Raw genomic sequence first — 26,177 nt, 5'->3', positions numbered from 1 at the left:
TTTTTTTTTTTTTTTTTTTTTTTTTGTGTAGCTTTGAATTGTTGTGGCATTTAAATGGTACGGTCAATGAGATTTATATAGATACGAATGTAGTTGGTGTGTTTTTTCTGTTTGGTGTGCCATTTGTAAGCAAACGTGATCATTTTGCAATAAATGTTTTATCTAGTTTTTTGTCAACATTGATCTCTAATAGACAAATAAAGTTTAATCGTACGTAGTAAAATGTGTGGAAAAAAAATATATATATGACTATAATTGGTGACCAAATTTTTTTTCTTTTTTTTAAATGACCACTATAAGTCTATAATTGTTATCATTGGTTAAACTGCGTAACAAAAACAGAAAAAAGGGTTTGATTAGGACTATAAGACACCATTGGTCCATGCAAAATACAATATTTAACTATTGGACAAAATAGCTAACACTTAAGTATCAATTGATAAAGAAATGTGAGAAACTACTAGTTTGACCGCCAAACCAAACGAATGAGAGCTTTGAGAAAAGAAAAAAATAACTAAAGTCATCACCAAATAAACCTATCGATTATAACCTTTTGAAAGACGAAGAATGCCAAAATAATATAGACTCGTCACAATACAATCGAAGAAGATTCAACGAACGCATGCATTATGAAGATAGACCCATGCCAATATAATAATTCCCCCACCATTCTTATTTTGTGTATTATTAACTAATTACTACTATAAAGCAGAGTCGTTAAAGTTGACCGGTCGGTTATAACAAAACTATTCAATTTGGGATCAATTTTAAACTGAGAAGAGATTTGTATATATGTTTGACGATAAGGGAGGACAAGTCCTTACGTTTTCTCTGAAACTGTTTGACTATGACCAAACAAACTAATGATTTTTTTTTTTTATAATTATTGTTTGATTGTAACCTTGATCTGAAATTACAATCTTTTGAACTAATTCAACATACACGAAAAACATATAAATGCTTGTTTTGTAGTCACCCCCGAAAGCGTATAAAGTTAGAAGTTGACCGGGGAGAAAAGGTTAAAATACTTTTCCATTGCGACAGTACTATTCCAAGTAAACACAAACAAAATAAAATGATTTGATTTTGACTTTCTCGTGGCAACGTGTATCTAACCAAATTGTCGACACGAACCAGAAAAAAAAAAGATAATACTTGTAAATTAGCAATCGGTTAGTTTAGTTCGGACCAAAATACAGCAATCTCTGACTCTCTGTATATGTGTTAACATGTCCTATATACACTTGAAATAGACTTGAATTTTGAAAACTTCAAATATTTTCATTTGTTAATTGAATGGGTGAACTTTATTTAAAGAGATTATAGTTTTTATTTATTTAAAAATGTATAAGATTCTCGTATAGTTTTTTTTTTAATAGCTTAAAAAAATCAATTTCTTTTTCTAAATAATATTAATCTAATGTTTTAGAAAGAAAATAAAAATGACGCCAAAAAAATACAAATAGCAATCCAAATATGTAGTTGATTAGATTTTTTTTATTAATTTCCTTTTAAAATTGTTACTGAAAAAAACTTATAAGATAAAAGAAAAGGAATATACAAAAGGCCTATAATGACAATTTACAAAGATGTATTAGATAAAAAGCAAAGATGTGAAAAGATTATATCTTTCTTTTAGATATAATGAATTAGATTCCTTGTGGGATATGGAAACTTAAGGTAAAACAAAAACGAAACAATATCGTAATATGGAAACGTAGTCCTAAGTCCTAACGACATTAGGACGTACATGTAACTCACTATAAATATTGCGGAAATACTCAAAGCTTGTATATCACCAAAACATCATAAATCTCTTTTTCCAAAATCGTAACCAAATTCGTGTTCTAGCTCCCATAAAAAAACCACAACCATAATCATCATCATCATCATGCCTTTGTTTTCATTCAAGAGCTGCTTTAGTCGTTTTGTGTTGCATGTTCGTGTTGATTCCAGCTTTTACTACAGCAACAACAGATCAAGGACTTCATTCCAGATGTGAATCTCACAGCTTCAAAAACGGAAAAACCTTTAGCACTTGCACGGAACTTCCGGTATTAGACTCGTTTCTACACTTCAGCTATGTTCGAGAAACCGGAGCTCTTGAAGTTGCTTACTGTCACGCCAATATAGAGTCTTCTAGTTGGATAGCTTGGGCCATAAACCCGACGAAAAAAGGCATGTTAGGTGCTCAAGCTATTGTAGCGTACCGTAACTCAACTTCAGGCGTTATGCGTGCATATACTTCCTCCGTTAATAGCTACGCTCCTCTCCTTCAAGAGTCTCCTCTTACCATTCGCGTGACACAAGTATCTGCTGAATATATTGATGGGGAGATGACGATCTTTGCAAATTTATTTTTGTCTCCTAACACAACCGTCGTGAATCACTTATGGCAAGACGGCCCGTTGAAGGAAGGAGATACACTTGGAATGCGCGCAATGAGTGGAGATCATCTCAAATCTATGGCTTCTTTGGATTTGCTTTCGGGACAAGTCACATCCACAAAATCAGTTAACGGAAACATAATGTTGGTAAAGCAAATCCATGGAGTTATAAATGCAGTACGTGAGTTGGGGAATTCTCATGCCAATCGGAGTTATGGCCGCAAGGTATATGAAGACATACGAAGTATTAGATCCTACATGGTTCTATGTACACATAATTTGTCAAACAACCGGTTATTTTTCCGGTTTAATTGGAGGATTAGGAACAGCAATCTACATGGCCAAACATACCGGAATGAAGACTACGGCTCATACGGTGATTGGGTTGCTTCTATTCGCTTTAGGGTTTCTACAGATACTTGCACTCAAAGCAAGGCCAGACAAGGGTCACAGGTTCCGAAAATATTGGAACTGGTACCATCACACTGTGGGGTACATTGTGGTCATATTGAGTGTGTACAATATTTTCAAAGGCTTGTCCATTCTACAACCTGGAAGCGGCTGGAAGATCGCATACACCACAATAATTTGTGCAATTGCAACCTTTGCGATTGTGATGGAGATTTTGCAGTTCAAGAAGAGATGGGGTAGCTTGTTTTGCAATAAAGCGAAAGATCTAAAAGCTGATCCAACGAATTCTATTGATGTAGTCTAATTTTTATTTTGTTTTTAAGGATGTTTTAAAATTGTCTTGGTTTGTCATTATTGGTTTTTTTGTTTACATTAGTCATTCTTCGGTTTTACTTGTAGAAGGTGAATTATTTTCTAGTAATAGAAGGTCTTTTATTCATTGGAACAAACTGAACATATAACTAGCCATTATTTGTTTCTTCCCCTTATGCCTCACAATGTTTGATTGGAGTTTGTAATGGTGTAAAAAGTTTTTGCGCTTGTCCTGTGGACAGCCCAAGTTACACTGTTGATACCTCAGTAATTTGAGAAACAAAAAAAAAAAAAAATCAAGTGATTTGAGAAACAAAATTCGGACATCAAAGGAGAAAACTTTTAATACATGTCAACGGAGAAACAAAATCCTGACAATTCATCTTGAGGTGTGGAAGGATCAAGAGGACATACTCAAAGAAAACATGTGAATTCCTTAGACCTTCGGCTCAAGTGGTTCTAATGGAGTAAAGCTGTTTGGTTTAAAATATGCAGTCCCAAAACACGCATTCAATTTCTTGATCTCACATTTGGACAGGTTAATGAACGTCCCAGACACTTGTTGTCTGTCATTCCCGTAAGCGTTGCAAAGGATCACATTTCACGCATTCTTGTAGGAGGTTTTCAAATTTCAACTTCATCTCAATGGTTGTTCACTCGCCTAAGCTTAGAGCTTTTAAGTGATTGCTCTTATTAAGCTTTTTAAGTGATTGCTCTTATTAAGCTTTTTAAGTATTTATGGGCATGTATACTATAGCTACCAGGTTCTAAACTAAAGCAATGTAATCTAACTCATGTTCCATTTCATCTTGGCGATTTCTTTAGTTCTGGTACTTTCCACACACAAAAAACAATAAAAACAAAAACTGAAATTTGGGTAGCAAACGAATGATTCTATAAATTCGTGAATCTTCTGCACGAGTTAAATTAACTGCAAAAAAAAAAAAAAATTGAAAAATAAATATTTTTGAAAATTCTTTAGCACAAGAAGTTTTACATTTGAATAATCTTTTGGTATGGATGGACCTTCAGAACTGTAATCATCACAAGGTCGGCGGCGGAGCAGATCAGAGAGACGGGAGAAAGGCGATGGGAAAAGCGAGCGGCGGTTTTGAAATTCAGATTGAAAACTATAAAATTAACGAAGAACATCATATATTCCCCTCAGGTTGATTCTTTATCCACATACTTCCTCCGCCGCTTCTAGCCTTTCATACCATCCACCTTCCTCCGCCGCTAATCCGCCTTCCTGCACCGCCGCTCTAACGTTTCAGAACGGTCTCTTACAGAGTTAGGGTTTTTTTTGTTCGGCCCTATCTGATCATTCTTACTTTAGATCTATACTGGGCTGAAAAAATAGGCCCAATAAAACATCTCCACTGACCCCAATACAATTCCGCTATGAATTATAATTTGGGCCTTCTGCGATAAATTCTTTTTCTTTTTCTTTTTCTATTTAATGTGATGTTATAAATATTAAAATAATTATGATGAATATATACGTTTAATATATATGGTTCCTTAATTACTTGACATATTTATTTATTTATTTATTAGTTCTATCTATTATGGTTACTTTCACGTCAAATTGGTGGTGTCTTATTTCGTTCATTTATCGGTTAGAAGCAGGGATGGAATTAATTATCCAACGAGGCGACGACTTATGCCGACATGAGTTATTTGACCAATGACAATATAAATTCGAATACAGCGACACAATTTGAGTCAAATTCAAAATTTTAATTAGAAAACAAATTCATGGTATGGATTTTGGGGTTTTATGAATTATATGGTTAGAACCGGTAGTGATAACCGTGTTCATCTTTGCTTGATTCGGATAACTACGTATATCGTCCACGACGAAATAATATATTTATCAGTTAGTTCATCCAACTCACAACTTGCATGCAAGATAATTATCAAAAGAAACGCATACAAAATAAAGATTTCGACCAAGTGTACGTTATATTATTATTCAATTCTTTTCACTAAACTATAGTCATATTTATAAGTATCATGTGTTTGCAATAGACTACATATGGCTAGAAACAAAACTTATTGTTTACTTAGCTTATGGCTTTCTATAGCTTTGAATGGACGCGCTATTACAAACTCGTCTCTTTCGTGGGAAAAGCAAATGAGGGCCATAAACTTTTAAGGAACATGTCTTCTTTCGGTGGTGGATGCTTTGTTCACAATGCGCGCGCCCACTATACATGTCGACTTGTAAGTTGCAATGTAATATTTTCAATACCTTATCAATCATATTATGTTGTTTATCCTTAGATCGGTAGGGGTTTATGGACATTAAACGATAAGACTGATGTGATAAGGGTTCAAAATTGGTCTAGTAATTAAAAAAAAAAAGAAAAAAATTGTGGTAAGGATTCGGAAATCAATGTAAGCAAAATTTTGGTGGACCATTGTTTGTGGTCCATGACAACGAGTCACAACGGTCCACATATTAGCATTACGACGACGTCTCTATTATGTATTTAGGTTAAAAATTGTGATTATTATCCAAAACTTTGTAACTAGTTTGCTAAAAAGAAGGTGTTTTAGTGCTTTATAGTGAAATCAGGTGTTTTAAATTCCAACCAAATTTAATCTTTGTAGGGTTTTAAATTCCAACCAAATCAGGTGTTTTTGATGTTTTGGTGGTTTCGGCTCAATATTAGGAGCTGCATTTTTTGGTAAAATCCCGTTGATGTTCAAAAGTGGCTTAGTTATAAGTTTAATCTTTGTAGGGTTCAGATGCATAAGTTTCTTTATCTTATGACTGAACGTATTGTAACAAACTACTCTTGGTAAATATATCTCCAGTTGATCAAAAAAAAAAAAAAAATCCAACCAAATTAATAATAATGTCAACTAAAGAATCGTATGTATAACACAAAAACTTACGATCGTACGTATAGCTTTTAGTATACAAGTCAACATGTGAAATAAATGCATTGTGGAAATTTGCCGGGGAATGATTCATCGGGATAAATTTCCGATAGGTTTTGAATTAGACTCTGACAAAAACAAAAATTGCATTCAGATAAAATTATGTAAAACCCCTTTCTTATACTATTCATAATATACATACAGTAGTAGATGATAAACTCATCAAAAGCATCGTAGAAAAATAGAGAAGTTCAATTTGTTTACTTATGATAAGATAGATACTATTGGATTGAAAGAAACATATGATAAGTAGGAGGGCGTGTGATTTGACAAAAAACACCCTTAATCATTGGTCAAGAAGACTCATCAAATTAAAAGAGAGTGTTATTTGCAGATAAGGTACAGATCAGAAACCACCTCTAGAAATCGAGCAATAGATCTCTCTCTTACTCTCACCCTTCATCACAGGACAAGATGGTGGGGTCCAACTAACTCTTAACTAGTTGTCTGACAATTCGACACGTGTTGATCATCCTGATCAGTTTCAGCACCATTTGCCCCCACCGAATCATTATCTCCTCTCGCTCCTCCCCTGTGTAATCTCTCTGCTGCTTCCCTCTACCCTCTTGTCGCTTTCTGTCTGAACCTGGCAAAGAACCTCAGCCTCTCTTTCTTCTTTCTCTTTCTTTGTGTTCTCTGTTCTGTTTCTAACTTTCTTCTCTCAGTTTCTGTACAATTTCCTTTTCTATAGAGAGAAAAAAAAACACACCCCCATAAGGTTTGTGTAAGGAGAGAGAATCTTTTGTTCTTCTTTCCCTTTTTGTTCCTCATGTAAAAGCTCCTGTTGTTAATCATTATATAGTAGTACTAAACATAAATCAAATAATTTCTTATTCACTTAAGAAAAAAGTAATATATTCTTATTTGGGTGTCTTTTACAGATCAGACATGGAACAAGTGTTTGCTGATTGGAATTTTGAAGATAATTTTCACATGTCCACTAATAAAAGATCAATCAGGTATATAAAATATTCAGAAGTCAATTATTTTATAATTACCAACTTCACTTTTTAATTAGTTACAATCAGTATAATAGTATATGTGTTTGTTCATATTTTGGTACAGACCAGAAGATGAACTAGAGGAGCTATTGTGGAGAGATGGCCAAGTAGTTTTGCAGAGCCAAGCTCGCAGAGAACCATCAGTCCAACTCCAATCCCACAAACAAGACACCCTAAGAAAACCTTGCAACATTTTTCTTGACGACCAAGAAATAGTACCAAAGCCTAATAACAACGCTCTTCTTGATGATCAAGAAACCGTCTCCTGGATCCAATACCCTCCCGATGACGTCGTAGACCCCTTCGAATCTGAGTTCTCCTCTCATCTCTTCTCTACAGTCAATCACCTCGGCAGTCCAGAGAAGCCACGGTCGGTCGAAGAGACAGTTAAGAACGAGGCTCAGGCCATGGCTCCTCCCAAGTTTAGGTCCTCTGTTATAACCGTCGGGCCGAGCCATTGTGGTAGCAACCAGTCTACGAATGATCATCAAGTGATTACACTTCCGGTATCTATAACTGATGGAAGCAAGAACGTCGAAGAAAGACTCGATACTTCGTCCGGTGGCTCGTCCGGTTGCAGCTACGGAAGGAACAACAAAGAAACCGTTAGTGGAAGAAGCGTTACCATTGACCGTAAAAGAAAACATGTAATGGACACGGATCAGGAATCTGTCTCTCAGTCAGATGTACCTTTGACCTCGACCNTCGGCAGTCCAGAGAAGCCACGGTCGGTCGAAGAGACAGTTAAGAACGAGGCTCAGGCCATGGCTCCTCCCAAGTTTAGGTCCTCTGTTATAACCGTCGGGCCGAGCCATTGTGGTAGAAACCAGTCTACGAATGATCATCAAGTGACTACACTTCCGGTATCTATGACTGATGGAAGCAAGAACGTCGAAGAAAGACTCGATACTTCGTCCGGTGGCTCGTCCGGTTGCAGCTACGGAAGGAACAACAAAGAAACCGTTAGTGGAAGAAGCGTTACCATTGACCGTAAAAGAAAACATGTAATGGACGCGGATCAGGAATCTGTCTCTCAGTCAGATGTACCTTTGACCTCGACCGATGATATTCAAGTCACAGGAAACAAATCGAGCCAACGGTCTGGATCTACACGAAGAAGCCGTGCAGCCGAAGTTCATAATCTCTCAGAAAGGGTATGTTATATATACGTACTTCTTTCTTTATATCTCGTTGAGTTTTACATTTACACACATAAATTAATGTTGTATTAAGCAACAATTCAGTTTTAAGATTCTGCTAGATATATATTTCTGAACTTGATGATCGCTTATTATAGAGGAGGAGAGATCGAATCAACGAAAGAATGAAAGCTCTTCAAGAACTCATACCTCATTGCAGTAAAGTAAGTTGATAAAAAAAAAAGACTCATAGAAATAATGGTAATGATGGAGCTAGCTAGATTGATTAATGGTATGTGTTGTTGTTTTTGTATTTGGGTGTGTGTAGACAGATAAAGCTTCGATATTGGATGAAGCGATTGATTACTTGAAATCACTTCAAATGCAACTCCAAGTGATGTGGATGGGAAGTGGAATGGCGGCGGCGGCGGCAGCAGCAGCAGCAACGACTCCGATGATGTTTCCCGGCGTACAATCATCACCGTACATTAATCAGATGGCTATGCAGAGTCAAATGCAATTGCCTCAATTCCCGGTTATGAACCGGTCAGCTCCGCAGAACCATCCCGGTTTAGTATGTCAAAACCCGGTTCAACTCCAGCTCCAAGCACAGAACCAAATCCTATCGGAGCAGCTCGCTAGGTACATGGGCGGGTTCCCTCAGATGCCGCCGGCGGCGAATCAGGTCAGTTGCAAAAACGGCATCGTTTTCGAGGAGCGATAAATATTTTAATATCTGACGTGTCATGTTTAAAAATTAAATGCAGGCAGTGCAACAACAACAACAGCCAACGGACATGATGAGATTTGGGTCTCCGGCGGGACCGCAAAGTCAACTGTCGGCACCGGCTTCCACCGACAGTCTTCGTATGGGTAAAATAGGCTGACGTGGCGTAATAATATTTATTTTATCCGAGATTATTATTATTCTTACGGCATATATCCCATTTTTATTTATTTTTGGTCGGGATGAAAAAAACTTTAAAACAAATGTATTATATATAGATCCAATAAGGTAGCGTCATCAATACTTATGTATAACTTATTTAAACAGTTCAATAATATATATCAATCAATCAAATGTTGAGAAATAAGAACAAACATACATATATTTTGTTCAGAAATTTGCATCAATCTTTTTTAAACATATTAATATGCTATGATCAAGAAGAGCATTCAGAAAAACAGGTACAAAAGGCATAGATGGGCCTGAATTGACAGTCTCATGGGCTTTTTGTCTGGCCTCATTTAGCCCTTATTTATGCTCATCTAACGTACACGCGATTATAAAGAAAAAACGGAAAACGCTAACGTGATTTACTCAACCACCATACCTTCAACTATTAGCACTCAATTTATAGTTTCCCAAGTTATTAGGACGGTGAAACCAAATTAACGATTCACTAATAACACGTGTCGTATATCAAGGGCGAGTTTCTCCAGACGAAACACACAAGCGCGTAGGTTTCCAAAAGCAAAGTAGAAAACAAAAACGTATAAAATATTAAATAAATAAATCAACCAATCAAAATCCTACAGCTCAGCAGTCTCAAACCAACACGATTTATTTATCAATAATAGAAAAAGCTGCGACTCTCCTTGTCCTTGGCCTCTCTCTCTCTCTCGATCGGTCTGAGATATTTTTCTTTTGATTTTGGCTCATTCATTGTTTGGGAGAACTCGAATCTGATCTTAAATATTTTTGCAGAAAATCGTAAAAGATAAAAAGGGCAAAACCGCATGAAATTGTATAGAAAACTAGGTTTTACATCTCCGATTTCAAATTACTTGAGTAATAATAATACGAGTCTTCTCATCTCAATTCTTAGTTTTTCTCCTCAATTGCCGATTTCGCTCCTTCTTTTTGAGCAGAAATCGTTAGATCCTTTGTCTCTCAATTACAATAGTGTTAGTAATTTTTGAATTATCTCGAGAGAGTAATTAATTACTTGTTGAATCATGGAGTCTGGAGGCAAAACTAATCGTCAGCTGCGTAAAGGTATTACCTTTTACTTTGTATGATTGTTTTTTTTCCTTCCTCGTTGTGAAATCTTAATCATTGTGTGTGACAATGAATTTAGGTTCTCTTGCAAGTATTATTATTTAATGGGTTTGAACTGTTTCGAATGTTGTTTGTGTTTCATCAGCTGTTTGTGTCTCAACCGAAGAGAAGATGAAGAAGAGTTCACCTTCAGTGATAGTGATTGGAGGTGGTATGGCTGGGATTTCAGCTGCTCGCACTCTTCAAGATGCTTCCTTTCAGGTCTGTCTGCAATCTCATAGGTTACTCTACAATGTTGTTTAGATGAAGTCATATAAGTATGTTTCAGGGTCTTATTTACTCTTGTGTCTTCTTTCCTTTATTTTTCAGGTTGTGCTATTGGAGTCTCGTGATAGAATTGGTGGACGAGTTCACACTGATTACTCTTTCGGTTTTCCTGTTGATCTGGGTGCATCTTGGTAATTTCATGGCTCTCTCTCTCTCTCTCTTACCCTTGTTTTCTCATTGATTCATGTTTGGATCTTTTTTTTCATTGATGCTAGTAAGCAACATCGTTTTTGTGACAGGTTGCATGGTGTTTGTAAAGAGAACCCTTTGGCTGCAGTTATTGGTAGATTAGGATTACCCCTTTATCGCACTAGTGGTGACAATTCAGTTTTGTATGATCACGATCTTGAAAGGTGTGTGTTTTGGATATTCTAAATGTACATCTTAACATATCTTCTCTCTTTTTGGATATTCTAAATGTACAATTCTGTTTTCTGCAGCTATGCTCTATTCGATAAGGCTGGTAACCAAGTCCCTCAAGAGTTGGTAACACAAGTTGGCGAAAAATTTGAGCACATTCTGGAACAGGTGTGTGTACTTGGTCTTCAAATTTTCTTGTAATTGTGTTTCTAGACGTTGCGTATTTTTTATTAACTAGATAGTTGTTTCACAATTGCAGATTTGTAAAGTCAGGGATGAGCAGGATGAAGACATGTCAATTGCTCAAGCCTTTTCTATTGTATTCAAGAGGAACCCTGAATTGAGGTATGGAAACATATTGTCTCAACTCAATCATTTGTTTTTTTTTGTTTTTGTCCGCTTTTATATTTGTTGCATTCTCAGTTAGTTTTTTCGCTTCCAGGTTGGAGGGGATTGCCCATAATGTGCTTCAGTGGTACTTGTGCCGCATGGAAGGATGGTTTGCTGCTGATGCTGAAACCATCTCGGCAAAGTGTTGGGACCAGGTTAGTAACTGAATTTCCCAGTTGTTCTCGGTTCAGTGCTTGACATATGTTCTGGCTTCTTGATGTTTCAATTAAAACATTCGCAGGAAGAATTGTTGCCCGGTGGACATGGTCTTATGGTTAGAGGGTATCGCCCTGTTATCAACACTCTCTCTAAAGGTCTTGATATACGTCTAAGCCACAGGTAAAATTTGTTTGTCAAAGGAGTTTCCACCTTTTTTTCTAGATCTGCAGCTGAATCTTATTGGCCTTTTGTTTTGTCAGGGTTACCAAGATTGTAAGGCGCCACAGTGGAGTTAAGGTGACTACAGAGAAAGGAGACACCTTTGTTGCGGATGCTGCAGTCATTGCTCTTCCTCTCGGAGTCCTAAAGTCAGGAACGATAACATTTGACCCGAAGCTTCCACAGTGGAAACAAGAAGCTATCAACGATCTCGGTGTAGGAATCGAGAACAAGATCATATTGCACTTTGACAACGTATTTTGGCCAAACGTAGAGTTTCTAGGAGTGGTTGCAGAAACTTCCTACGGATGCAGTTATTTCTTGAACCTGCATAAAGCAACTAGCCATCCTGTCCTTGTTTACATGCCGGCTGGTCAGCTTGCTAGAGATATAGAGAAAAAATCTGATGAATCAGCTGCAAATTTTGCCTTTTCGCAACTCCAGAAAATTCTTCCAGATGCATCTTCACCGGTACAGCTCTAACCTATCTTTCTTATACCTGTATCTTTTTGCCAGTGTACAAAGCTTTAATGGTTGGTTTTGTTGTTGTTGTTGGCAGATACATTATTTGGTATCAAGGTGGGGATCAGACATCAATTCATTAGGATCATATAGCTATGACATGGTGAACAAACCTCACGACCTCTATGAGAGGCTGAGAGTTCCATTGGATAACCTATTCTTTGCTGGTGAAGCCACTAGCACGAGCTACCCGGGATCAGTGCACGGTGCTTATTCAACCGGATTGCTGGCTGCTGAAGACTGCAGGATGCGTGTGCTCGAGCGCTATGGAGAGCTTGAACATGAGATTGAAGAGGAAGCTCCTACCTCTGTCCCTCTTCTAATCTCTCGTATGTAATTTAAAACTCGGGTTTTGATTTATAGTTTCCATATGGGACCTTTGTTAGAACTGATTTGATTTCATGTGATAAAACTGAAAAAAAAAAAAAAAAAAAAGCTTATGAGATTTAACTCTTGAGCGTATGAATACCATTCTTTTTACTTAAAAAAAACCTGATTCAGATGATTAGTCCTCCAAGTCAAAACTGTGCAATGTTGTTGATTAACTCTGTAATCCATCTGATCCAAGAACTACTATACCAAGCGCAATCAATCTTTAAGTAAGGAATTTTTTTTCTTTATTGCAACTAAAAAATCAAACTTTTACTTTCATCTTTATTTCTAATTTTTACATCACATTTTCATACATCATCACTACATAATAAACCTTACTCAATTTGAGACGAGACGAGAGTTTTGAACCAATAGCTTGTTAAACGATGTCGTAAACTCGAGAGTCATAAAAGCCTGCCTCCATTTTTTAGGGGTATCTTAATTTCTTTCAATTGAATTTAAATTTGAGTAAAAAAAAAGTTTATTAATTAAAAAAAAATATCCACTTTGAAGTTTTAACTTTTTAAAGATAAGAGTAGCGTTCTTCTTGTTCTTCTTCGTCTTGGCTGCTGCGCAACGACAGAGTGGAGAAGCTACGAACTTTATAAATGTCACAGACTGTAATTTTCAAGCCGTTTATCTCAGTTCCATCAAGTAATCACAGGTTTCCTTTTCTCTTTCCTATTCGCTTCTTTACCTTTTCAAAACCAGTTTCTCAGTTTAGAATTGCTTTTGTTCTAGAAATTTTCCTTCGTTTCCATTGGCGGGTTAGGATAATTCTATGTAAAGAAGGGACTGCCTGTTCCAAATTTTTATGGTGGGTTTCGTCGAGTTCAATCGATTGGGTAAGCTTTAAGCTGTGTGGGGTAGTGACTGTTAGGGTTTATGTTCTTTTCTTTTAAAGCTATTAACAGTTTTGGTTTTTAATTTAATTTTTACAAATTCGTCTCTGTGTTTATGTTTGTGTCAGTCAGAGGAACCTACAGAACAATAGAATCAATGTTGGTGTTAAAATCCAAAACCGATTCAGAGTTGTTTGTATGGGAATGCTGGCCCCAAGGAAGTTTCTGCAAAAGAGGAGGAAGATGGAAGTTTTCAAAGATGCAGCTGATGAGACGGATCAGAAGAGATGGAGAGGGCTAATGCTAGAGATTGAATCGACGGGTTCTGCAGTTCCTGTTCTTAGGCAATACAGAACTGACGGTGACCAAGGTCTTCCCAGGGATCTTGTTTTGGGTACTTTGGTTAGATTTAAGCAGCTTAAGAAATGGAACCTTGTCAGTGAGGTATGGACACTAATGAATTTGACTCCCTTTTATGTTTTTCGTTTTTGCTTTTCAAAATTGGCTGAACCAAGTTCATGAAGTTAGTCTTGAATCTTGATGGAGAATATATTAGATGAGTCATCTTAATCTGGTATTGAGGATTTTCACTATTGATGCTGCCAAAATAGATGTGTTTGTTGTGACAAAAACTGTGTTTACTCTCAGCAATGTTAAGACTATTGAGTATTGACTATTGCAAGCTCTTAGTTTTGAAGTTTAGAAAGTTGTCGGGATTTATCTGATATTTGGTTACTTCGTTTCTTTTGTAATCCAGATTCTTGAATGGCTTAGATACCAGAACTGGTGGAACTTCAGTGAAATGGATTTTTTGATGCTCATTACAGCTTATGGGAAACTAGGAAACTTCAACGGAGCTGAAAGGGTTTTGAGCGTACTGAGTAAAATGGGCTCGAGTCCAAACGTGATTTCTTATACCGCTCTCATGGAATCTTATGGGAGGGGAGGCAAATGCAACAATGCTGAAGCGATATTTCGGAGGATGCAGACTTCAGGCCCAGAGCCTTCTGCTGTAACTTATCAGATTATACTTAAGACTTTTGTAGAGGGGAACAAATTTAAAGAAGCTGAAGAGGTTTTTGAGACTCTTTTAGATGAGAAGAAATCCCCATTGAAGCCGGATCAAAAGATGTATCACATGATGATATACATGTACAAGAAGGCTGGAAACTATGATAAGGCTCGAAAAGTATTTGCTTCCATGGCAGGGAAAGGAGTTCCCCAGTCTACGGTCACTTACAACAGCCTTATGTCTTTTGAAACTAATTATAAAGAAGTTTCTAAGATCTATGACCAGGTGACCTGAATGATCCCTTCTTTTAAATAGTTAGTATACACTAGAAACACCATTAAGGTATGCCATGGCCTGTAATAGTAGTGATCTAACCCTTTTAACTGAATTCTCAAATTTTCAGATGCAAAGATCTGGTATTCAACCTGACGTTGTAAGTTACGCTTTACTTATCAAAGCATATGGAAGAGCGAGAAGAGAGGAAGAAGCTCTATCTGTTTTTGAAGAGATGCTTGATGCTGGTGTAAGGTCAGTTTTTTGGTTTTCGGTGGCTTCCAACAACTATTTTTTTGCTGCTATAGCTGATGAGTTTACAAAGTACACCTCTCTTTTGGATATGTTATATGTCTTTTCTCGTTTTTTCAGGCCGACACATAAAGCTTATAACATTTTGCTTGATGCATTTGCTATATCTGGGATGGTGGAGCAAGCAAAGACTGTCTTTAAGAGCATGCGGCGGGACAGGTAAATAATACTTCCATCATATTTGCTTGTTTTAGATTGATAAGCAATTGACATGTTTCCCTCGCAGAATTTTCCCGGATCTCTGGTCCTACTCAACTATGTTATCAGCATATGTGAATGCCTCTGACATGGAGGGTGCTGAGAAATTCTTCAAGAGGATAAAAGTAGATAAATTTGAACCGAATGTAGTCACCTACGGGACAATGATAAAAGGGTATGCAAAAGCGAATGATGTTGAGAAGATGATGGAGGTATATGAGAAAATGAGGTTAAGTGGCATCAAAGCGAATCAAACCATCTTAACAACTATCATGGATGCGTCTGGGAGGTGCAAGGATTTCGGGAGCGCTATTGGTTGGTATAGAGAGATGGAGAGTTGCGGGGTACCACCTGATCAGAAAGCTAAGAATGTGCTTTTATCATTAGCGTCAACTCAAGATGAGCTAGAGGAAGCTAAGGAACTTACTGGTCTCAGAAATGAGACAACAACCATTATTGCTAGAGTTTATGAATCTGATGATGAGGAAGAGGAGGAAGATATAAGTAGTGAATCTAGTGATGATGAGGATGAGGATGAAGGAGATGATGATGATGCAAGAGAATCTGTGTTGTACGATAAAGCACAGGAAGGGTCTTTGGGTTATGATATCATACAGACGGAAGAACTTGTAGGGTTATGAAAACTACAGAAAGTTTTATTTTTGTAATCATCTAAGGCCACATGATTAAGATTTTGCAGAAGAGGACTAAGTAGTTCGTCCGTTAGTTTTGTCTGTAGTTAAAGAAATGATATATGTTTCTGAATCCTCAAATAACTTAAGAATCAAAAGGGTACTTATTTCATATTGTATCTCTTGCCACCAAAGGAGGAGAAAAAAAAAACAGAGTCTCTATTGATCTCAAACTCCTTCGTTAGCCGTCTCTTGATTCTCTGTTGCCGAAGTCTTAACCCTATGAGCTGCATTTTCCACCTGCAACAGATGCAGAGTAAAGGTAAGAATTATGGACTACACTGAGAGAAAGAGAGGGTTGTCACTGTTTTACCTCGGAAGTCCAGTTAGTTCTAAGTGTAAGAACAATCAAAGTTAGGGTTTGAAGTATGACTCCTGCAATCATCCCCCACCAGATCCCCTGTAAAGAAAAATCTCCCAAATCTTAAGAAACAATATATGTGTAAATACACAGGAAGTGAAAGAAAGAGAAGAAGAGAGAGATTATACAGCAACTCCCAGACTGGTTTTGAAGCCAAGAACACAACCAATAGGAAGACCAATGATATAGTAAGTAACAAGATTCACATAAGCCACCACAGCTTGCCACCCACTTCCAATAGCAACCCCTTTTTTTTTTTTTACACCATTCAACAAAATAGAAAAAATCAATCCACAAAGACCAAAGATCAAACAAGCTATTCACAAAAAGGTGTATTTTGTGTGTTTTGTGTTTTTTTACCAGAGAGAATTGGTTGGATTCCGTTTAAGAAAATGGAAACGGTGAGGAGTGGAAAGAGGTCAGAGACGGCTGCTATAACCTCTGCGTCGCTGGTAAAGGCTTTGCTAAGGCCGACGCGGAACACAAGCAAAATGACACAGAGAACTAAGCTGATGAGAACAGTCGTGACGTTGACCACCACCACTGATAACTTAGCCACTCGTGGATTTCCCGCTCCTAGCTCGTTGCTCACTCGGACACTAGTCAAAAGCACAAAAACGGCACGGTTTTTGCATCTGTGTATAGTTTAAATAATAGGAACTGCATGTCGTTTTGCATTTTATTGACTGAAGCATACCTGATTGCTGCACTTAGACCAAGCATGAACTGCATATCCCAATTCAAGTAATACATGCTGCAGAAATTTTTTTAAAAGCGGATCAAGATATGACTCAAGAATATTGATTGTTATTTAATTTCACTGGGAAAACGTACCATATCGAAATCGCGTCTAGAGCAATTGTTGGATTGGTGAGTAAACCGGAGATAATCACTAGCCCTTGGTTGTACCATATCTCCAAACTGCAGATTTTTCATTTCAAATTTGGAATCAGCTTTATTTTAAACTAGAAAGAGACTTAACAGGTCAAATCAAAGCAGCTTTCTGTTTACCATAGCATGACTGCCGAAGCTACCGTGAGCTTGAAGTAAGGCCATATCCCTCTAAAAGCCCTAGTTGAAAACCCAGTCCAAGTATCCTTACAACTCGGGCTTATCACGATATAGAGACCGTTAACAGCCACGAGCAGCCACCATGAGAAACTCAGAACCAGAGCCGCTCCAAGCAAGCCGAAATCAAGGACGTTGGTCACGAGCCACGTGAGTAACGTGTGGAGCAAGAAAACTCCTAAGGACATGTAAGCCAAAGGGTTCACTATGTTCTGAGCCTGGAGAAACCTCTGCATCGGACAAGCGAGTGCAAAAGCGTAAATCTGGGGAATCATCCCGCGCGCAAAGACCTGACCCTCGTGCGCGATGGCTACGGATTGTCCCATTGCTTTTAGGATTGGACCCGAGTACCAGTAGAGGAACGTGAGAAGAAATGCAGCTGCAAGGTGCAAGACCATGGCTCGTTGGCAGGTTATTCCCATTGACGAGTACTGTCTCGCTCCGTACGCTTGGCCACACACTGTCTGGACCGCGCTCGCCATTCCCAACTAGTCAATTTAGTAAATAGAATGTTTAAATTTTGAAAATGTTCAATACATAAAAATTACAGATATGAAAAACTTACTTACTTACTCTTCTCATTCGTCCTTACAATTCGTTATCATTCACAGATTGAAAATTGATAAAATCATGAAACTCATACTGAATTATAAAACGGTATGCAGATTGATATAAAGTATTATGCGTTGTACTAAGTCGGCTTCTGTTCTTTACTCTGTTTTAGACTTTTAGTGTTTTTAACTTTGTTTTTAAACCGTGCTGAGTTATATATGCGGACTGAAATAAATCTGATTACCATGATACCGTAAGCAAGGCCTTGGATGCCGACGGTGGCGATGGAAGCACCGGCGAGCTCAAGAGAACCGAGATGGCCGGTGAACATGACGGTGACAAAACTGAGCATGTAATTCAGCACAGAGACGACTATAGAGGCTCCAGATAGCGTCCATAGAAGCTTTGACTCCCACACGGCTAGCCTTAGCCACCAGCGTGGCGTCACCGTGGATCCACGAAGACGGAGAAACTCCTCTATCTCCGGCGAAGACCGTTCATAAATCTGAGAATCAGAGTGGAGCCGTCTCAATAGCGGCTCGTTTGTCTCTGTGGAGCTCATGGTTTGTTTATCAGAACTTCTTATTTTCTTTTCTTTTCTTTTTTTGTCTTCCTTTCTCGTGTTGTTGTTTTTGTTATCTTAGGACTGTTTGTTTTGGTTATGTGGAGGCTTCGAGGGTCGTTCACCTTAGATTGATCGATGGTTTTGGTCTAATTTTGATGAATTTGAGTTCATAGTGCAACAACCATTGTTTTTCTAACAAAAAAAATAACGTAACAACCATTCTCTAGTTATCGTTAATAGACTAGAGAATTTACCGATCAGTAATTTTCTTTGTTTTCGAAACGTTAGCAAAATGTGAAATTGTAGACAAAAATGAAAGAAAGAAGAATATGAACATCCGAACATAACTTAAATAAAAATAGAACCAATATTAAGTCATACTTTTCTCTTAACTGAGTGGCGATACAAGTATTCATAGTACATGAACCGGATTCAATTAAATATCAGTTTTTATTTTTCTCTGAATTGTTTTAGAATTATATCTTGATACATCAAATATATAGTTTTTATTTTTAATCTTTGCTTTGACTTTTAACTGGAAAATAAAACAAACCAAACCAAACCAAATTTTTGGATTGAAACGGCACTGAACAAAGAAAATGTACTGTTACCGAATCGAGAAACCAAATATTACTGAAACGTAATGTGCATAAGATAACAAGAGTAACGCATATGAGTGTATAACATAGTACATCCGGTCCCGTGGAAAAAAGGCTGTCAATTCATAATAAATAACAGTACCTAATCAGGGCCGGTCCAATAAATTTGGTGGCCCGAAACCAAAAAAATATGGACCTTTTTATAATTTGTTGTAATAAATGTATATATATTTTCTTAAACAATTAGAATTCATAACACAAGAAAAAATGCTTCTCTCTCTTCTCTCTCGCATCATTTAGAGAGAGAAAGCAAAGTTAATAAAGATCCCTTAAGAGAAAAAAAAAAAATTAGAATTCTAATTAATTTCAAAATCAAATGACACAAAAACAAGCAATAAAAAAAGAAACAAAGAATATGTGTATACAACAAAAGAAAAATTTAAAATATGTGGCATTAAAAACATTCTCTTAGTTAAATCATACTATTGTTAAAATGATTTTTGAACTTTAGAGTAATATTTTTAAAACACATTACATTATGTGGCTTTAAAAGAATTCAAACAAAAAAATATGAAATCATGTACAAAAAAATTGCCAAAAAAATCTTTGGTTCTGGTTCTGAGAGATCGGCTCTCATGAGGATAGGAGGAGGTTGAAGGTAGCTTCGGATTGGCCATGAGCATCCTTAGTTTTTCTCACTTGCTTGTGGTTCAAGAGAAGAGCTTGTCTTGCTTCCTTAGACTAGTATTTGTTTAAGGGTTTAGCCTTGTTGCTTCTGTCTTTAGCTAAGGGTTCGCCTTCTTCTAGGGTCTAAATTCTCTGCTTAGTAGTTTTTACTATTGGTTTCTCTTTTTGCTTCCGGGAAATTCTCTTTTGTTCGCCGGCTTAGTTTTCCTCTTTTGGGCTTTAGACTCCGGGGATATCTTTGTTTTCCGCCGGCTTATGTTGTATTCCACCTTGTATCCTTCCAAACTTTATCAATAACATCAGTTAACAAAAAAAAAAGTACAAAAAATTGCCGACAAAAAAAAAAGAACTCAAACAAAAAAATCTGATCCTAAGACTGGGCTTTGCCTGCTTGTGCTGTGGGCCAGACCTGCTTATGACCTACTCGAACCAAGGTAAGACTTAATCAACTTCAACTTTAAAAAAACCAAAATTGGAATTGTCAACAACACTCTTTCCAAGTTAAAATTGTTTGCTTTGTAGTTTATTTCTTTGTTGGTTTCACTTATGTTTCCGGAGATTTCTACTCGTCCGCCAGCTTTATTTTCCTCTTTTGGGCATTAGACTCCGGGGAAATCTTGTATTCTGTCGGCTTTAGCTTGTATTTCACCTTGTATTCCACCTTATTTATCAATATTAACAGATGACAAAAAAAAATCATCAACAACACTCTATACCAATCTTTAATACTTTTTTAAAAATCTAACACTTCAATAGGCCTATTAACTTCTTTGGTAAAGCTTTTTTAGAACTTTTAGTTGAAAAAAAAAATCATTACCAACAACATCTGAGTGCTTTCCACGAGAAAGAAGCATCAAGATTGATACAAGAGCCATCGAACTATCATCACTTGTGTTGCAGCTTTTTCAAATCAAACAAAAAGCCAAATGTATTTGTTCATACCTTTGGAATTATTCAAATCTTGTCTCAAGCGAGTAGAGAGTTTGATCCATGATTTGGATGAAGTAATCTATTAACTTATACTTTAAATTGGGCCTAACAATTAAAAACTATGAGGCTGTAGTAAACATTAAGGGCTTAAGTAAAACTAAAGTTTATCGATTCTATATTAATAAAGGACTTATAAACTCCTAAAGTTGTTCATTTAGAATTTAAAACATCAATCGGGATTTGACATGTCACTAATTAACTTTTTCTTACGTCTCATTAATTAACAATTTTAAATTTAAATATTTTCTATATAAAGATACTAATAAAAAGGACAAAAAAAATATATAGAAAAAGAGAAATGTAAAATCTTGAGAAACAATATATGAAACTTACATTTTTATTCTTATTGTTAATCTTCTTGTTTTTCAAATAAAAAAGAATATTAACAAAAATATATTCGATTAACCCTACATGTTTTAATATAAATAATAACCAGAGATATACCATTCGATCATATTTTTTATCGGGTTTATTTATTTTGGGGTTTGAAGAAGAAGGATCGACGTTGCAAAACATTGATTTGATGTTGTTTGAGTTAATTTTGGAGTTTAAAAAAGAAGGATCAACGACAATCACAAATGTTTATATGGGTGAAAGTATCAGTCAATAATTAAGTACATGTGTTGGCTCTGCTGGTCTTCATAAATTGCAAAAATCTTACTAGAAAGAGGAGGCAATGATTTTAGTTTTGGAGTTTGCTCGGAATGATTAATTGCATATTTTGAATGATTATTCAGTGTAAGAAAGTGAGGAAGCTGATGAAGAAGAGAAAAAAGAAGATTATAACAAAAAAAGTGGACCATAAAAGTAACAGTGACAACTACGGTACCATACAATATTGACAATGAAAATGACGAAAACAAATATTAAGAGTAACGTTCAATTGAATATGAGAAAACAAGATTGATTCATGATTTTTTTGATTAGATATGATTCTTATACACAATACATTTTTATAAATTTTGAAATTGTGTATCTGAAATATTTTTTTTTCTTAATAGTAATTTAAAATTTCCATAAGATAATATTGCATAAATATCATCAGTCGTATATACCCACGCGTAGAGTGGGTTCAAAACCTAGTTTTTAAAAAAATATGAGGCCATAGGCCAAAGTTTCTTTTGTTTCTACTAGGCACGGCTCTGTACCTAGACATGTCAATTACGGCTAAAGCCCGCGGGCTGGTCCGGCCCTGAAAAACACCAGACTCGGGTTTGATATATATGTAAAAAAAATCAGATTTTTCGGACTCAGCCTGTTCGGGTTAAATGAGTTTTTTTGTGGGCTTAGTCGGACGGGGTTTGGATCGGCCCGAAAAGTCCTTAAACAAATACTCCCTCCGTTTCATAATAAATGATGTTTAGAGAAGTATTTTTGTTTCATAATATAGGATGTTTCCAACTTTCTATGCAACTTTTAGTTTAAATTTATATTTTATATAATGCAGATTTGTTTACGATTGGTTAAACTTTTTAAAAGTAACTATTTATTAATATATGTTTCACTAAAACATCCTATATTTTGAAACGGAAGGAGTATATTTGTATTTTTTTGTTAACATTTTTGCTTGATTGCAATATTTGATTAATGATTTATTGTAAATAAAGTTTAAAATTCTAATCTTATTTTTCATATTTACTTAATAACTTTACTTAATACTTTAAAAAAAAATTATATGTGATATTTTATATGAATTATGTATTGTATTATTTGGTTAAAGTATAAAATTTTTATTTAGTTTCAATTTTTTTCTTTTAAATTAAGTTGGCTTTATTGAATATAGATGAGTTATTTAAATTTTGATTGATATGTAAATAGTGGACCTTTAAACATTTCTTTTCAAAACTTATAAATTTGAATTTTTGATTTGTAAGATAAGCGCGAAAAAGCCAGAAAAGTAATATAGCCTTGTTAGGGTTGGACCCGGATCTTAAAATATAGGTTCCGAAATAATTCGGGTCGGACCAGACCTGGCTCAAACATATGCGGATTTTACAGGTTTTGGACCGGACCGTGTAGGGTTATGAAAACTTCATAAAGTTTTATTTTTGTAATCATCTAAGGCCACATGATAAAGATTTTGCAGAAGAGGACTAAGTAGTTCGTCCGTTAGTTTTGTCTGTAGTTAAAGAAATGATATATGTTTCTAAATCCTCAAATAACTTTAAGAATCAAAAGGTTATTTATTTCACTTGCCACCAAAATAGGAGACCAAAAAAACAGAGTTTCTATTGATCTCAAACTCCTTCGTTAGCCACCTCTTGATTCTCAGTTGCCGAAGTCTTTACCCTATGAGCTGCACTTTCCACCTACAACAGATGCAGAGTAAAGGTAAGAACTATGGACTGTGCTGAGAGAAAGAGGGAATCGTCAATGTTTTACCTCGGAAGTCCAGTTAGTTCTAAGTGTAAGAACAATCAAAGTTAAGGTTTGAAGTATGACTCCTGCAATCATCCCCCACCAGATCCCCTGTAAAGAAAAATCTCCCAAATCTTAAGAAACAATATATGTAAATTAGTAAATACAGAGGAAGTGAGCAAAAAAGAAGAAGAGAGAGATTATACAGAAACTCCCAGACTGGTTTTGAAGCCAAGAACACAGCCAATAGGAAGACCAATGACATAGTAAGTAACAAGATTCACATAAGCCACCACTGCTTGCCATCCACTTCCAATAGCAACCCCTTTTTTACACCAATTCAAAAAAAAGAATAAATCAATCCACAAAGACCACAGATCAATCAACTGCATTCACAAAAAGGTCTATTTTGTGTGTGTGTTTTTTACCAGAGAGAATTGGTTGGATTCCGTTTAGGAAAATGGAAACGGCGAGTAGTGGAAAGAGGTCAGAGACGGCTGCTATAACCTCTGCGTCGCTGGTAAAGGCTTTGCTAAGACCGACGCGGAACACAAGCACAATGACACAGAGAACTAAGCTGATGAGAATAGTCGTGACGTTGACCACCACCACTGATAGCTTAGCCACTCGTGGATTTCCCGCTCCTAGCTCGTTGCTTACTCGGACACTAATCAAAAGCACACAAACGGCACGGTTTTTGCATCTGTATATAGTTTAAATAATTGGAACTGCGTGTTGTTTTGTAATTTTGTTGACTGAAGCATACCTGATTGCTGCACTTAGACCAAGCATGAACTGCATATCCCAATTCAAGTAATACATGCTGCAGAAAATTTTCTAAAAGCGGATCAAGATATGACTCAAGAATATTGATTGTTATTTAATTCCACTGGGAAAACGTACCATATCGAAATCGCGTCTAGAGCAATTGTTGGATTGGTGAGTAAACCGGAGATGATGACTAGCCCTTGGTTGTACCATATCTCCAAACTGCAGATTTTTCATTTCAAATTTGGAATCAGCATTCTTACAACTAGAAAGAGACTTAACAGGTCAAATCAAAGCAGCTTTCTGTTTACCATAGCATGACTGCTGAAGCTACCGTGAGCTTGAAGTAAGGCCATATCCCTCTAAAAGCCCTAGTTGAAAACCCAGTCCAAGTCTCCTTACAACTCGGGCTTATCACGATATACAGACCATTAACAGCCACGAGCAGCCACCACGAGAAACTCAGAACCAGAGCCGCTCCAAGCAAGCCGAAATCCAGGACGTCGGTCACAAGCCACGTTAGTAACGTGTGGAGCAAGAAAACTCCTACGGACATGTAAGCCAAAGGGTTTACTATGTTCTGAGCCTGGAGAAACCTCTGCATCGGGCAAGCGAGTGCAAAAGCGTAAATCTGGGGAATCATCCCGCGCGCAAAGACCTGACCCTCGTGCGCGATGGCTACGGATTGTCCCATTGCTTTTAGGATTGGACCCGAGTACCAGTAGAGGAACGTGAGAAGAAATGCAGCTGCAAGGTGCAAGACCATGGCTCGTTGGCAGGTTATTCCCATTGACGAGTACTGTCTCGCTCCGTACGCTTGGCCACACACTGTCTGGACCGCGCTCGCCATTCCCAACTAGTCAATTTAGTAAATAGAATGTTTAAATTTTGAAAATGTTCAATACATAAAAATTACAGATATGAAAAACTTACTTACTTACTCTTCTCATTCGTCCTTACAATTCGTTATCATTCACAGATTGAAAATTGATAAAATCATGAAACTCATACTGAATTATAAAACGGTATGCAGATTGATATAAAGTATTATGCGTTGTACTAAGTCGGCTTCTGTTCTTTACTCTGTTTTAGACTTTTAGTGTTTTTAACTTTGTTTTTAAACCGTGCTGAGTTATATATGCGGACTGAAATAAATCTGATTACCATGATACCGTAAGCAAGGCCTTGGATGCCGACGGTGGCGATGGAAGCACCGGCGAGCTCAAGAGAACCGAGATGGCCGGTGAACATGACGGTGACAAAACTGAGCATGTAATTCAGCACAGAGACGACTATAGAGGCTCCAGATAGCGTCCATAGAAGCTTTGACTCCCACACGGCTAGCCTTAGCCACCAGCGTGGCGTCACCGTGGATCCACGAAGACGGAGAAACTCCTCTATCTCCGGCGAAGACCGTTCATAAATCTGAGAATCAGAGTGGAGCCGTCTCAATAGCGGCTCGTTTGTCTCTGTGGAGCTCATGGTTCGTTTATCAGAACTTGTTCTTTTTTTTTTTTTGTCTTCCTTTCTCGTGTCTTTATTTATCCACGACTGTTTGTTTTGGTTATGTTGAGGCTTCGAGGGTGGTGGACCTTAGATGAATCGATGGTTTTGATATCTTATGACTGTTCGGTCTGAATTCTGATGAATTTGAGTTCATAGTGCAACAACCATTTTTTTTCTAACAAAAAAAAAATAACGTAACAACCATTCTCTAGTTATGTTAATAGACTAGAGATTGTACTGATCAGTAATTTTCTTTGTTTCTGAAACGTTAGCTAAATGTGAGATTGTAGACAAAAATGATAAGAAAGAGAGAAACATCTGATCTGAGAACTGATTAAAGAAAGAAGAATATGAACATTCGAAATTAAGCCATACAAGTATTCACAGTACATGAACCGGATTCAATTATTTCACTACACCATTTTTTTAATTGTTTTTGAATTATATCTTCAAACATCAATATACTGAATATATTTTTTTTAATCTTTGGTTTGACTTTTAACTGGAAAATAAAACAAAGCAAACGAAACCAAAATTTTGGATCGAAACGACACTGAACCAAGAAAATAAACGTAATGTGCATAAGAATAAGATAAGAGTAACACTAGGCATAAGAGTACAACAGTACATCCGGTGGAAAAAAGGCTGTCAATTCATAATAACAGCAGTACCTAATGTTCTTCAAGGAATGTGAATTGATCCAACGGCTAGTCTCGACATTGTACTCATCCAAATAAAAATGGAGAAGCAATTTTCTCTTCCACGTCGATAATTATTCACCATTCCTTTCTCCTTTTGTACCCAATTTGGTAATGATCATTTGGGTGCACACAAAAAAAAACAG

At 36.7% G+C, this 26,177-nt stretch overlaps 5 protein-coding genes and 1 pseudogene across 7 annotated transcripts; 4 read left to right on the top strand and 2 right to left on the bottom strand.

The window, feature by feature from the left end:
• On the top strand, positions 1,902–3,102 carry LOC104784174 (annotated as a pseudogene).
• Positions 6,549–9,280, top strand: LOC104781817 (transcription factor PIF5). 2 transcript variants are annotated; one of them, XM_010506582.2, is made up of 7 exons: positions 6,549–6,777; positions 6,941–7,018; positions 7,125–7,447; positions 7,805–8,214; positions 8,358–8,423; positions 8,528–8,884; positions 8,967–9,280. In XM_010506582.2, exons 2-7 carry the CDS (start codon positions 6,948–6,950, stop codon positions 9,084–9,086), a joined length of 1,347 nt encoding a protein of 448 aa, XP_010504884.1. In that variant the 5' UTR covers positions 6,549–6,777; positions 6,941–6,947; the 3' UTR covers positions 9,087–9,280. The 2 variants fall into 2 exon arrangements, with proteins under 2 accessions (XP_010504884.1, XP_010504885.1); XM_010506583.1 differs by lacking the exon at positions 6,549–6,777 and having other exon boundaries at positions 7,125–7,487; positions 7,845–8,214.
• Positions 9,795–12,625, top strand: LOC104781816 (polyamine oxidase 3). The gene is made up of 10 exons (XM_010506581.2): positions 9,795–10,198; positions 10,347–10,462; positions 10,571–10,659; positions 10,768–10,881; positions 10,969–11,056; positions 11,148–11,233; positions 11,331–11,433; positions 11,520–11,617; positions 11,698–12,127; positions 12,216–12,625. The coding sequence occupies exons 1-10, from the start codon at positions 10,159–10,161 to the stop codon at positions 12,513–12,515; spliced, it is 1,464 nt and encodes a 487-aa protein (XP_010504883.1). The 5' UTR covers positions 9,795–10,158; the 3' UTR covers positions 12,516–12,625.
• LOC104781815 (pentatricopeptide repeat-containing protein At3g59040-like) lies at positions 13,103–15,986 on the top strand. 2 transcript variants are annotated; one of them, XM_010506580.2, is made up of 7 exons: positions 13,103–13,204; positions 13,292–13,395; positions 13,521–13,836; positions 14,150–14,689; positions 14,808–14,932; positions 15,050–15,148; positions 15,216–15,986. In XM_010506580.2, exons 3-7 carry the CDS (start codon positions 13,591–13,593, stop codon positions 15,826–15,828), a joined length of 1,623 nt encoding a protein of 540 aa, XP_010504882.1. In that variant the 5' UTR covers positions 13,103–13,204; positions 13,292–13,395; positions 13,521–13,590; the 3' UTR covers positions 15,829–15,986. The 2 variants fall into 2 exon arrangements, with proteins under 2 accessions (XP_010504882.1, XP_010504880.1); XM_010506578.2 differs by lacking the exon at positions 13,292–13,395 and having other exon boundaries at positions 13,159–13,214.
• LOC104781814 (protein DETOXIFICATION 41) lies at positions 15,878–18,601 on the bottom strand. The gene is made up of 8 exons (XM_010506577.2): positions 18,105–18,601; positions 17,252–17,796; positions 17,075–17,161; positions 16,938–16,994; positions 16,601–16,839; positions 16,369–16,487; positions 16,193–16,279; positions 15,878–16,119 (listed from the first exon to the last, which is right to left on the bottom strand). Exons 1-8 carry the CDS (start codon positions 18,420–18,422, stop codon positions 16,048–16,050), a joined length of 1,524 nt encoding a protein of 507 aa, XP_010504879.1. The 5' UTR covers positions 18,423–18,601; the 3' UTR covers positions 15,878–16,047.
• LOC104781813 (protein DETOXIFICATION 41-like) lies at positions 22,783–25,351 on the bottom strand. The gene is made up of 8 exons (XM_010506576.2): positions 24,992–25,351; positions 24,139–24,683; positions 23,963–24,049; positions 23,826–23,882; positions 23,488–23,726; positions 23,266–23,384; positions 23,084–23,170; positions 22,783–23,010 (listed from the first exon to the last, which is right to left on the bottom strand). Exons 1-8 carry the CDS (start codon positions 25,307–25,309, stop codon positions 22,939–22,941), a joined length of 1,524 nt encoding a protein of 507 aa, XP_010504878.1. The 5' UTR covers positions 25,310–25,351; the 3' UTR covers positions 22,783–22,938.

This window comes from Camelina sativa, chromosome 4 (assembly GCF_000633955.1).
Source record: "Camelina sativa cultivar DH55 chromosome 4, Cs, whole genome shotgun sequence".
Classification (NCBI taxonomy): Eukaryota; Viridiplantae; Streptophyta; class Magnoliopsida; order Brassicales; family Brassicaceae; genus Camelina; species Camelina sativa.
This window is presented reverse-complemented; position numbering and strand designations above follow the sequence as displayed.